This window comes from Gossypium raimondii, chromosome 13 (genome assembly GCF_025698545.1).
Source record: "Gossypium raimondii isolate GPD5lz chromosome 13, ASM2569854v1, whole genome shotgun sequence".
NCBI lineage: Eukaryota > Viridiplantae > Streptophyta > Magnoliopsida > Malvales > Malvaceae > Gossypium > Gossypium raimondii.
The window spans coordinates 5,361,636-5,375,308 of NC_068577.1; the positions used below are offsets into that span (position 1 = coordinate 5,361,636).

General features: G+C 29.0%; 2 protein-coding genes across 2 annotated transcripts; both read left to right on the forward strand.

Moving 5' to 3' along the window:
• Nucleotides 1-8,445: 8,445 nt before the first annotated feature.
• Nucleotides 8,446-10,460, forward strand: LOC105784101 (hypothetical protein). Its single transcript, XM_012609895.2, has one exon. The coding sequence runs from the start codon at nt 8,956-8,958 to the stop codon at nt 9,811-9,813; it is 858 nt and encodes a 285-aa protein (XP_012465349.1). The 5' UTR covers nt 8,446-8,955; the 3' UTR covers nt 9,814-10,460.
• Nucleotides 10,461-11,757: 1,297 nt separating this feature from the next.
• On the forward strand, nt 11,758-12,527 carry LOC128036039 (protein FLOURY 1-like; the record flags this gene model as incomplete). The annotated part of the gene is made up of 1 exon (XM_052626577.1): nt 11,758-12,527. A coding segment is annotated over one exon (552 nt), but the record flags the coding sequence as incomplete, so codon positions are not given.
• Between the last annotated feature and the right edge of the window lie 1,146 nt (nt 12,528-13,673).

The window sequence follows — 13,673 nt, forward strand, 5'->3', positions numbered from 1 at the left end:
TTATTTTATGGTTTCATATTAGATATTTATTATTAATGGATATAATATTAAATACACTAAATAGATGACAAATGTATGGTAAAGATTAAAGACAAGTGTAATAGTAATAATTATATAAGTACATTTGTAATAAAAATAAGCATATGCTTAAATAATAAGTAAAAGATTTTTATATAATATATTACTATTATTATTAGTTAAAATAAAATAAATAAAGTAAAGTAAGTAAATAAAAGAAAAGAAACAAAAGAAGAACAGAAAAGAAGCAGAAAACGAAACGAAAACAGGGAAGAAAAGGAAAGAAAGAAGAAAGGGAAAATTAGTGTTTTAAAGCTTGAAATTTAATTCGTAAGTTTAATCAAGACATTTTCTTATAAATTTGATGTTTTGGAATCCTAGAGTGAAATACTCTTGGATTTAAGTTGAAAATTTGAAAGTTAATAGATTTTTTAGTAGGGTTTATGTTGAAAAAATGATGGAATTGAGGGTTTATTTGATAGAAATTTTGATTGGAATTGAATAAAGGATTGAATTGTAAACTAAGCTATAAGTTTTGAGTTTTAGGGATTAAATTGAAATAAATTCGAAATTATGAAAATATGATAAAAATTAGATAGTTAAATGTGAGTTTGGCAAGAAATTGAGTAGCAAAAGGGTATGAATTGAGAAAGAAAAATATATAGGTTTAGTTAGGATTCAAATTGGAATTAAAGTAAAAGCTAGATAAAAATTTCAGTAATTAAATTGTGTTGTGCTAATGATTATGAAATTATTTTAATTGTTCGTAGCTAATATTGAGCCTGAAGCATCAGCCCAAAAAGGAAAAGAAAAGATCATCGAGAATTAATTCCGAAGAGAATTATGGTTTGTATCACTACAATTCAAACTTTATCATTATTATGTGTTTAATTTACTAATTATGTATGGTAAGTGTTTAGTAAAATGAAAATTTATGATTGGGTGTTGAAATTGAGATTGATACTGAATTGAATTATGGAATACTGAATATTGTTTTTGAGTACTGAATTGAATTATGAAGTTACTGAATATTGTTATGTGTACTGCATTGAACTGTGAAATTATTGAAGTAATGAATTACTGCAGTACTGTGAAACTGATTGAAATAAGGAATTCTAATTGATACTGCACTAAGATGGAAATTGTACTTAAAAGTGAATTAAATACCCTATTAACTAGTCGAGCTAGTCGGATATAGTTGGCATGCCATAGGATATGGAAGAGTACAGGTTTTTGTCGGCTTACTGATTAGGCATTTAATGCCGACTACTGTTACTATTACCGATTCGACACTTTGTGTGTTGAATATTGTTACCATTATTGTTACAGATTCAGCACTTTGTTTGTTGAATACTGTTACTGTTACTGTTACTACTACCGTTACTGATTACTGTTAAGGTGTTGTGTACCATTAAGGTACAATGTGTAGTACTGGTGTGTTGGTTGGAATCCGTGTATCCGCCAAGTCTGAGTCAAGTTAATAGGGGCAAATGAAATAAATTTACTGATAAAACTAAATTTGAATGATATGACATATGTGAAAGGTGAGTATTGAAATAAAGAATTAAGAATGGTATATATATAATCAAATGATAATATAAAAGATTGAATTGTTCATTAAGTGATGATAATTGTAATGTAAAAGTATGTGTGTGTGTGTGTGATTTAATGTATTTAAATATAAATTGAATTATAGTGATACCACTGAGTATATGCATACTCAACGTACGGTTGGTTCCGTGCGCAGGTTGCAGAAATCAAGTACTGAACCAGCATCCAAAGCCAGACCCGACTTTAGCAAACTTTTGGTGATGTATATTTTCTTTTGGTAATGTGGCATGTACATAGGATATATATAAAGGTTATTATGTTTTGAATAAATGGTTAAAAATGTTAGTAGTACAAGTCTAAGAATTATAATGAAAGAAGTTTATCTATTTCAATTTAATTAGTACATTGATAAATTTAAATTGATATTATATTAAATTGGTTGAATTGGTTATGTTTGGAAATGGATACGGTTTTGTTTGCAGGAGGTTTTATGTAAAAATAAGTAGAAATACTGTCGAAATTTAAAAAAAAATTTACGAAAAATTTTTCGGAATACTCGAACAAGTTCCGTTCTACTTTTAATACATGTTTTGGGCTTTGAGAGTCCATTATAGGGATTTAATTATTAAATTATACTATGAATGTTATTTTAATTATGAATTATTCGTAAGTTGTCTGATAGGTCCGATAATGCCTCGTAACCCTGTTCGGGCGACGATTTGGGGTTAGGGGGTGTTACAAGGAGTATATAATTCACAAGTAATATCACATAATCATCCAAAATTATGCTAAGAATAAGGTTAAAATATGTTACTTTTGACACTTATCATACCTTCTATAAAAGCTTTTCGTATATAACAACAATAGCCACAAACAGTAAAGTACACTATTTAATGAAATAATTTTTTATAACAACAAATTTTAGAAAAATTGATTTTTCTTAAGTGAAAAAAAAATATAAATTTTAGCTAAGATGTTATTTCAATAAAATGTTTAAATTTTACATAAGAAAATCTATTATTCAAATCTATTTCGTAATTTCAATAAAATCTATTTTACATAAGAAAATCTCTCTAATTAATATTATTAATATATTATAAGTTTTAATTTAAAATATTCAAATGTGATATAATATTATTAGAGATGTATAACAATTTCTTCTCTATATCATCCAAAATTGACAAATTACAAATAGAGTTATTATAAAGAGTGTTAGATTGTATTGTCAATGAAGCTTTGGCTATATGACAAAGGCTACTAAGGTCATATGAAAACTATGTGTGGATTAATTAATTAGATAATTGGTATAATGATAAATTTAATTGCTGAAGTTTATTTTTTTGCCAATTTGGTTCTCATTCTTTTTTTAGTTAAATTTAGTCCGGTTCAAATCATTTTTGTAATAGAAATGATGACTAAAACATTAATTTTTAACGTTGTTGGTGTAGCAACTTGCATGACAGTCCAAGTGCACCTGATACTAACGCAACATCATTTGTCTTATATGTCACGTCAACAAATAATTTAACAATTGTAAAAAATAAAATAAATCAAAATTAAAATTAAAAATATAAAAAGTTCATAAAAAAATTCAAAATAATAGCATAGAGTACATGTGGATTGTCACAGAGGTTGTCGTGTTTAAAAATTTAACATTTTAGTTTGTATTCTTGTGAAAAAAAACATCATTTCCACTCTTTTTCACAAGATTGATGGTTAAATTTGACTCTTTTAAAAAGTTGAGGTCAAATTTAACTAAAAAAAGAATAATAGCTAAATTGACAGAAAAATGTAAACATTAAGAGCTAAATTTAACATTATACTTAATAATTGCACACATAATTTCGTAAAATTAAATTTAAACCTAAATATTCAAAGTTTTAAAATCTCAATTTTATCGATACAACAATGCCTTATGCATTTTCCTCTGTGGCATTTGATTTTTTTTTCATGCATTGAATTTTAGGGTTAATGTATGAAATGGTACTTGAGTTTGACATAAAAGTTTAATGGGGTACGCTATTCTTTTTGTTTAATTAGATACTCATTTTTATTTCTATTAAATAAATTAATATCTTAATATATATTGTATTACTTTTATTATACATAATATACAATAATTTTAACAAATTAAAAAAAAAACTGTCTTTTTAATATGAAAAGCCCATGCTCTTTCATGATTGAAACCTATAGATTGATCCATCTCCCACATTAATTCACTGTGAGAAACTCATAGTCTTGTATTATTAATCTATGTCAACAACTCTCATGTTTTCTTCAACAAAACAAGGGAGGTCCATTTTCTGCCATTGTGATTTTAGGGCTTCAACATGCACTTTCAACACTTCGGGAAGAAAGGGAAAAAAAAAATTACGAGTGTTCCAACTTTAAAGAGATATGCCCATGTTAGGTATTGGAAATTACTTCGTAAAATGTCGGATGGGAACTCACAGATTTGGCATATGGAGTGTTTAATCCACAAATATTGAGCGTTTGAGAAAGGAATTAAGTTTTGATGAAAAAAAGCCAATGGATCTGACAAGGGAATCGATAAATGAAATGGGGTTTTCATTTTTGGGTGTCTCCTCCAATAATACTTAGTCTAAAGATTCGTCTCAAAAAGTGAGAGACTTTGAATAATATATAAGCTAAAAAAATAGGCTTAAGCAAAAAATGAGTCCCGTTTTCTAATAGGCTAGGCTTCGGGTAGAATTTTTTTACCAAGGTCTAGCCTGAACCAATTATTTTGCTGACATTTCATTATTATATTACTACTATTTTGTTGTTATTGTTTAGATATTATATATGTCTTATTTTATTGTTCTTTTTACTACTATTTTAGAGGCATTTGTTTGCTAAGTTGCAACTATCTTAATATTAAGTATAAAGACTTTTTTTAATGTATTTCCATCTTGTTGGGAAATACTTATTTTAATATTTTTAGTATATTTGATGTGTTATATTTTCTAAATTTATTTTTATATAAAAATAATCTTTAAAAATTAATACGAGTAGGTCAGGTTGGGTTTAGGTTTAATATTTTTAATCTGGATCGGGCTTGGGTTGAATTTTAAGTTCATTTTTCGGGTCGAGATGAACTCGGACCTAAAAAAAGAGTCTTAAATTTTACACCAGCCCGGCCCATGATCAAGTCTCATCTCTCGGTATTTAAGTTTTTTTTTTAAATTTTATTAATATTATAATATGAAATAATACAAAATATATTAATATACTAACTTATTTAGAAAATGTTGAAAAATAAACACTTGCCAAGTGTTGATTGAATAAAATTTTAAAACTTAATGGTTATAAACAAAAAAAAAAGGTGCTAATTGGAACAAAAAATATAAGGACCACATTAAACTTTCATGCCAAACTTAGGTACTACATTAACCCTTGATTTTATAAGTTGAAATTGGTACACATATTTCAGGAAAACGAATTATTGATTCCATACATTGAAATTGCTACTTATATTTGAGGGAAGTGCATTAATTCTATCAATTTTGAAATTGCTACTTACGGTCAATAAAGTCATATAGATAATCCTCTCTTTTCTTTAATTTGCTAGAATTTTATTATTTTATTTTACAAATATTAAAATTAGTTTAATTTTTATTGGTGATTTTATTAATTTATTGCTTATAATACATTTGATTTTTAGTAATTAAATGCAGTATATTATTAAGGGAGATTAATTCCTTCTGCAAAAATCTTCGAAACGTTATCTGTTAGCGTCTAAATTTAATCTTTTTATAAATTGTGATTATTTTGAGTTGAATTTATTTTTCTTAAAATAAATTATTAGAAAAACTAAAAGGTTGATCCCTATACTTTAATTTGTCAGAATTTCTTTTTTTTTTGAAAAAAAACCTTAATTACACTACCTACTTAAATCAAAAATCAACTACTCTACTGTTCCACATCTTCCTAAAATATCCTCATACTCTAAAGGGCTTTCTCTGGATGATTTCAAATTGTGCGTCATGTTGTACTCTTTTGCCCAATTTGTCTTGGAACACAAACAAGTTTGTATTCTTCCATGTACATCATACTAACAAACCAAATAAAGTAGACAACGGAATCCCATTTCTCAACATCCAACCTGAATTACCCAAGTTAGCCCTTACTACATGAAAAGTGAAAATTTTATTCAATTAAGCAATACTATTAAAAAGGTTAGTCCCTCCAATTTGTTAGAAATTGATCTTTTTAACATAATGTTTAGAACTACTCATAATCCCTCCCCAACCCATAAATAGGAAGATAATGTGCTTCAACGCACTCAAACCCACATCCTCCTGCATTCGTAACAATACCCATGCCAATCGAACTAAGACTCAATAGACTAAAATTTGATCTTTATACTACATAAAAATTGAAAAAAATCAATCCAGTTAAATAGTACTATTAAAAAGGTTAGTCCTATGCTTTAATTTGTCAGAATTTAATGGTTGTAGTACATGAAAATTAAATAAGAATTAAATAATTTATATATATTGAGGGGGAGGGACTCCTTTCAAAATCATCCATCCAGAGTTCAAATATTGAGAACTCCTTTCAAAAGAAACTTTTGGTATTGTCATCCATCTAGAGCTCTAATAAAAGTGACAACGGGAGACCCGAATTATCACATCATTCCAATTTGTTCTTTTTCAATGTGGGATATTTTACCCATACAAAATTTTTAGCCGACTCTCAAACCACGTGAATATCCTACTCAAAAAACACCCCTTGTTTTCTTAGCTTCTTTTTTGCTTCACAATTCCCGATAGAATCCGCACCCTCATGGGATGCCATTAAACAAAGAAAGGAATTAAGTTTTGATGAAAAAAGCCAATGGATCTGACAAGGGAATCGATAAATGAAATGGGGTTTTCATTTTGGGTGTCTCCTCCAATAATACTTAGTCTAAAGATTCGTCTCAAAAGTGAGAGACTTTGAATAATATATAAGCTAAAAAATAGGCTTAAGCAAAAAATGAGTCCGTTTTCTAATAGGCTAGGCTTCGGTAGAATTTTTTTACCAAGGTCTAGCTAACCAATTATTTTGCTGACATTTCATTATTATATTACTACTATTTTGTTGTTATTGTTTAGATATTATATATGTCTTATTTTATTGTTCTTTTACTACTATTTTAGAGGCATTTGTTTGCTAAGTTGCAACTATCTTAATATTAAGTATAAAGACTTTTTTAATGTATTTCCATCTTGTTGGGAAATACTTATTTTAATATTTTAGTATATTTGATGTGTTATATTTTCTAAATTTATTTTTATATAAAAATAATCTTTAAAAATTAATACTGAGTAGGTCAGTTGGGTTTAGGTTTAATATTTTTAATCGGATCGGGCTTGGGTTGAATTTTAAGTTCATTTTTCGGTCGAGATGAACTCGGACCTAAAAAGAGTCTTAAATTTTACACCATCGCCCATGATCAAGTCTCATCTCTCGGTATTTAAGTTTTTTTTAAATTTTATTAATATTATAATATGAAATAATACAAAATATATTAATATACTAACTTATTTAGAAAATGTTGAAAAATAAACACTTGCCAAGTGTTGATTGAATAAAATTTTAAAACTTAATGGTTATAAACAAAAAAAAAAGGTGCTAATTGGAACAAAAAATATAAGGACCACATTAAACTTTCATGCCAAACTTAGGTACTACATTAACCCTTGATTTTATAAGTTGAAATTGGTACACATATTTCAGGAAAACGAATTATTGATTCCATACATTGAAATTGCTACTTATATTTGAGGGAAGTGCATTAATTCTATCAATTTTGAAATTGCTACTTACGGTCAATAAAGTCATATAGATAATCCTCTCTTTTCTTTAATTTGCTAGAATTTTATTATTTTATTTTACAAATATTAAAAATTAGTTTAATTTTTATTGGTGATTTTATTAATTTATTGCTTATAATACATTTGATTTTTAGTAATTAAATGCAGTATATTATTAAGGGAGATTAATTCCTTCTGCAAAAATCTTCGAAACGTTATCTGTTAGCGTCTAAATTTAATCTTTTTATAAATTGTGATTATTTTGAGTTGAATTTATTTTTCTTAAAATAAATTATTAGAAAAACTAAAAGGTTGATCCCTATACTTTAATTTGTCAGAATTTCTTTTTTTTTTTTTGAAAAAAAAAACCTTAATTACACTACCTACTTAAATCAAAAAATCAACTACTCTACTGTTCCACATCTTCCTAAAATATCCTCATACTCTAAAGGGCTTTCTCTGGATGATTTCAAATTGTGCGTCATGTTGTACTCTTTTGCCCAATTTGTCTTGGAACACAAACAAGTTTGTATTCTTCCATGTACATCATACTAACAAACCAAATAAAGTAGACAACGGAATCCCATTTCTCAACATCCAACCTGAATTACCCAAGTTAGCCCTTACTACATGAAAAGTGAAAATTTTATTCAATTAAGCAATACTATTAAAAAGGTTAGTCCCTCCAATTTGTTAGAAATTGATCTTTTTAACATAATGTTTAGAACTACTCATAATCCCTCCCCAACCCATAAATAGGAAGATAATGTCTTCAACGCACTCAAACCCACATCCTCCTGCGATTCGTAATAATACCCATGCCAATCGAACCAAGACTCAATAGACTAAAATTTGATCTTTATACTACATAAAATTGAAAAAATCAATCCAGTTAAATAGTACTATTAAAAGGTTAGTCCTATGCTTTAATTTGTCAGAATTTAATGGTTGTAGTACATGAAAATTAAATAAGAATTAAATAATTTATATATATTGAGGGGAGGACTCCTTTCAAAATCATCCATCCAGAGTTCAAATATTGAGAACTCCTTTCAAAAGAAACTTTTGGTATTGTCATCCATCTAGAGCTCTAATAAAAGTGACAACGGGAGACCCGAATTATCACATCATTCCAATTTGTTCTTTTTCAATGTGGGATATTTTACCCATACAAAATTTTTAGCCGACTCTCAAACCACGTGAATATCCTACTCAAAAAACACCCCTTGTTTTCTTAGCTTCTTTTTTGCTTCACAATTCCCGATAGAATCCGCACCCTCATGGGATGCCATTAAACAACTGCCATCACTCTCCCTGTTTCAATGAACAATCCCCTCCTCTAATCTTTTTATTTTCTCTCTCTCTTAACAAATAACACAGCGCTTGATTGATGACGGGTCTTCTCTATAATATAAGGTCAGTGATACCCAAGTTTCAACACCCTGCTTTTTGTCAAAAACTTGAAATTTGAGTGAAAATCTGAATCCCTGTTAGTTTGCTTATGTTTCAAGTTTTTTTAGAGCCTTTCAAGATTTCGTTAAAAAGGGTATATAGATAAGAGTGGAACGGATCTTTTTTGGCCCACATGCTGATTCCGGGTCGGTTTATTTTGGTGTTGATTACCTGCTCTGTTCTTGAGTTGCATAAGAGGGGTTTACAGGTTTTTGTGGCTTTCATGATGGATTGTGCTTCTTGCTTGAAGTTTCTTCTCCCTGGGAATGAATTTTTCGGATTTGGGTTCTTGGTGTTTGGTCGTTTCTCGCATGTTTTCAATGTATTGGGGCTGGTTTTTGTGTTTGGTATGGGGTTAAAGTTTTTGCAATTTGGTTTGAGTAACAAGGGTATAATGCAATTTTTGTGTGATGCTAGAGGGAAATCAAATGATTTGAGAGGTGGGATTTGTTCCAAACATGATCTGAATGAGGTTTATGATCCAAATATTACGAAATCCATAGACAATTGCAAAGAAATCCTCAAAAAAGATACTGATTTTGACGCTAAATATGGTGTGGAAGAGGGCACTGATGAAAAGGAAAAAGAATGTTGTCCAGAAGATGAAGAATTTGATGTAATGTCATTGAGGAAATTGGTTAAAATCGAAAGGAGAAGAACGAAAGCTGCTTATCGAGAGCTCGAGAAGGAGAGGACCGCCGCCTCGTCTGCGGCAGACGAGGCAATGGCCATGATTTTGCGGCTCCAGAACGAAAAGAGTTCAGTTGAAATCGATGCTAACCAGTTCAAGAGAATGGCAGAGCAGAAGCAGGAGTATGATCAACAAGTCATTGAATCACTGCAATGGATTGTAATGAAACATGAGTCAGAATGGAGTTCATTGGAAAACCAGTTGCAATTGTGCAAGCAGAAGCTGAAGCTTTATATGGAAGATGATGAATTAGACCAATTTGAACTTGATGGTGGCCTCGACCATTTTCATGATGCTTAAGGAGATGGTATGGAGAATACATTAGTTAGCTCTCTTGAAACTTAAACTTTGGTGTTGTAAGTTGTTGATTATAGTTCACATTTAGGAGCTCAAATGCTCATATTTTCAAGTTTGGAAAAGGGGTTAAAAACACTACAGTGTAGCTAAATATGCAAAACCAATTGCAGTTGTGCAAGCAAAAGTTGAAGCTTTATATGAAAGATGATGAATTAGGCCAATTTGAACTTGATGCTTAAGGCAATGCGTTACTTAGCTCACTTGGAACTTAAAACTTCTGGTATTGTTAGTTGTTTGATTTAGTTTATTTATAGGGTTGAGTTGAATTGACTAGGTATATGTGCTCGATTCAAGAAAGTCAATTCCCTATTGATACCATCTATTCGGGTAGTAAATCAAAGTAGAAAATTCTAGTTTCCATTCCAATGTAAATTCTGATAGTAAACTTCAGTATTTTCATGATGCTTGAGGAGATGGTATGGAGAATGCATTAGTTAGCTCACTTGAAACTTGAACTTTAGTATTGTAATTTGTTCCTTATATGGTTCATTTTTAGGGATGGGTTGAATTGACTAGGTTTAGGTGCCGAAATGCTCATCTTTTCAAGTTTGGCTGAAATGGGTTAAATTTCATTGCTTTGTTCTCCACAAGTTTGATGCTTTAGCTCATTTTTCTCACACAAAATGGGTTAATGAGTGCCGCATGTATTGGTAAATTGAGGTAACTTCAAGTGTTAATTCTAACTTAAAACAAATCAATTTGAATTTAAATTCAATTTAATCCGAGTTCATCATAAATTGTTGATAATTCTATCTAAAATAATCCAAATCCAAATTGATCCGAACTTAAAAAGACTCATACTCAAATTTAAAATGATTAAAGCTCAAAATAATCTAAATCCTATAATGACTTAACTTAAAACTCAAAATTTAAATCTGAATGGCACGAACTTAAAATGACCCAAATTTTAAAATGAAAATTTTCAATAGCTTCAAATAAACAATTGTTTATGGTGCCATTGATTTCCTCTTGTAGAAATTTTAATTTTATGTTATGTTTGAAACATAAAATTATAAAGTTTCAAGCAGATGTTGCAAATAAAGATATTTTCCTTATGCAGCTGCTTTAATTAATATATATTTTAATATTTTCATTTTCGTTTTATGGTTCATGTTTGGGGTTCGTGAATATCACTAAATTAAAATTTTATGTAAATTTTAATAAATACAAAAAAGATATTTTTATTATGAGTATCTTATTAAGTGAATACCCATCATGATAAAGATAAAGTTTTGATGTAATTTAAATTCTAATAGTTATTAGAATTAGATCTCTACTTTTTATACTTCTTATGCCTATAAATAGAGACTGATAAAACATTGTAGATCATTCCTTTTGATCAATAAAGTACATTCTCTATTGCTTTCATATTTTCTTTGTTCTTTATTCTCTCAATCTCTTTATTTTATAACAATTTTATATTTTTATAAAATATGTTTAAGAAATCCAAAACTACCCAATTTTGTATTAAAAATTTTCCTAATAATTCTTCTTTCAAATTAAAAAAAACCATAACACAATGGTGGATCATGGATGTGTCAATTCTAGTAATATCAATAGTGCCATTGAAACCATTGAAATCATAGAAAACATATGGTTTATTATAAAACAAAATTGATTTTCAATTAATTTTGTTTAAAATTATTCAAACAATCAATTATAAACACAAAGAACTTTTATTGGGGCATGACATTTTATTGTTTCACCTTTTCTTTCATATTTATTTTGTTTATACACCCTCATAAAATAATGAAAATCATTTGATAGTTGATGAAATTTTAGATTATACAATTTAATGAGTGATGCATACTTGTGTATTAAAAATAAGATAAATTTTAAAATTACATATCAATTTTGATTCAATATGTAATTTAATACACCAATTTTAATGGTGATTTTTCCAAACATGATCTGAATGAGGTTTATGATCCAAATATTACGAAATCCATAGACAATTGCAAAGAAATCCTCAAAAAAGATACTGATTTTGACGCTAAATATGGTGTGGAAGAGGGCACTGATGAAAAGGAAAAAGAATGTTGTCCAGAAGATGAAGAATTTGATGTAATGTCATTGAGGAAATTGGTTAAAATCGAAAGGAGAAGAACGAAAGCTGCTTATCGAGAGCTCGAGAAGGAGAGGACCGCCGCCTCGTCTGCGGCAGACGAGGCAATGGCCATGATTTTGCGGCTCCAGAACGAAAAGAGTTCAGTTGAAATCGATGCTAACCAGTTCAAGAGAATGGCAGAGCAGAAGCAGGAGTATGATCAACAAGTCATTGAATCACTGCAATGGATTGTAATGAAACATGAGTCAGAATGGAGTTCATTGGAAAACCAGTTGCAATTGTGCAAGCAGAAGCTGAAGCTTTATATGGAAGATGATGAATTAGACCAATTTGAACTTGATGGTGGCCTCGACCATTTTCATGATGCTTAAGGAGATGGTATGGAGAATACATTAGTTAGCTCTCTTGAAACTTAAACTTTGGTGTTGTAAGTTGTTGATTATAGTTCACATTTAGGAGCTCAAATGCTCATATTTTCAAGTTTGGAAAAGGGGTTAAAAACACTACAGTGTAGCTAAATATGCAAAACCAATTGCAGTTGTGCAAGCAAAAGTTGAAGCTTTATATGAAAGATGATGAATTAGGCCAATTTGAACTTGATGCTTAAGGCAATGCGTTACTTAGCTCACTTGGAACTTAAAACTTCTGGTATTGTTAGTTGTTTGATTTAGTTTATTTATAGGGTTGAGTTGAATTGACTAGGTATATGTGCTCGATTCAAGAAAGTCAATTCCCTATTGATACCATCTATTCGGGTAGTAAATCAAAGTAGAAAATTCTAGTTTCCATTCCAATGTAAATTCTGATAGTAAACTTCAGTATTTTCATGATGCTTGAGGAGATGGTATGGAGAATGCATTAGTTAGCTCACTTGAAACTTGAACTTTAGTATTGTAATTTGTTCCTTATATGGTTCATTTTAGGGATGGGTTGAATTGACTAGGTTTAGGTGCCGAAATGCTCATCTTTTCAAGTTTGGCTGAAATGGGTTAAATTTCATTGCTTTGTTCTCCACAAGTTTGATGCTTTAGCTCATTTTTCTCACACAAAATGGGTTAATGAGTGCCGCATGTATTGGTAAATTGAGGTAACTTCAAGTGTTAATTCTAACTTAAAACAAATCAATTTGAATTTAAATTCAATTTAATCCGAGTTCATCATAAATTGTTGATAATTCTATCTGAAAAATAATCCAAATCCAAATTGATCCGAACTTAAAAAGACTCATACTCAAATTTAAAATGATTAAAGCTCAAAATAATCTAAATCCTATAATGACTTAACTTAAAACTCAAAATTTAAATCTGAATGGCACGAACTTAAAATGACCCAAATTTTAAAATGAAAATTTTCAATAGCTTCAAATAAACAATTGTTTATGGTGCCATTGATTTCCTCTTGTAGAAATTTTAATTTTATGTTATGTTTGAAACATAAAATTATAAAGTTTCAAGCAGATGTTGCAAATAAAGATATTTTCCTTATGCAGCTGCTTTAATTAATATATATTTTAATATTTTCATTTTCGTTTTATGGTTCATGTTTGGGGTTCGTGAATATCACTAAATTAAAATTTTATGTAAATTTTAATAAATACAAAAAAGATATTTTTATTATGAGTATCTTATTAAGTGAATACCCATCATGATAAAGATAAAGTTTTGATGTAATTTAAATTCTAATAGTTATTAGAATTAGATCTCTACTTCTTTATACTTCTTATGCCTATAAATAG

Excerpts from the sequence above, each read along its gene's own strand:
- LOC105784101 (XM_012609895.2), top strand. The coding sequence starts at position 8,956 with ATGCTGATTCCGGGTCGGTTTATTTTGGTGTTGATTACCTGCTCTGTT.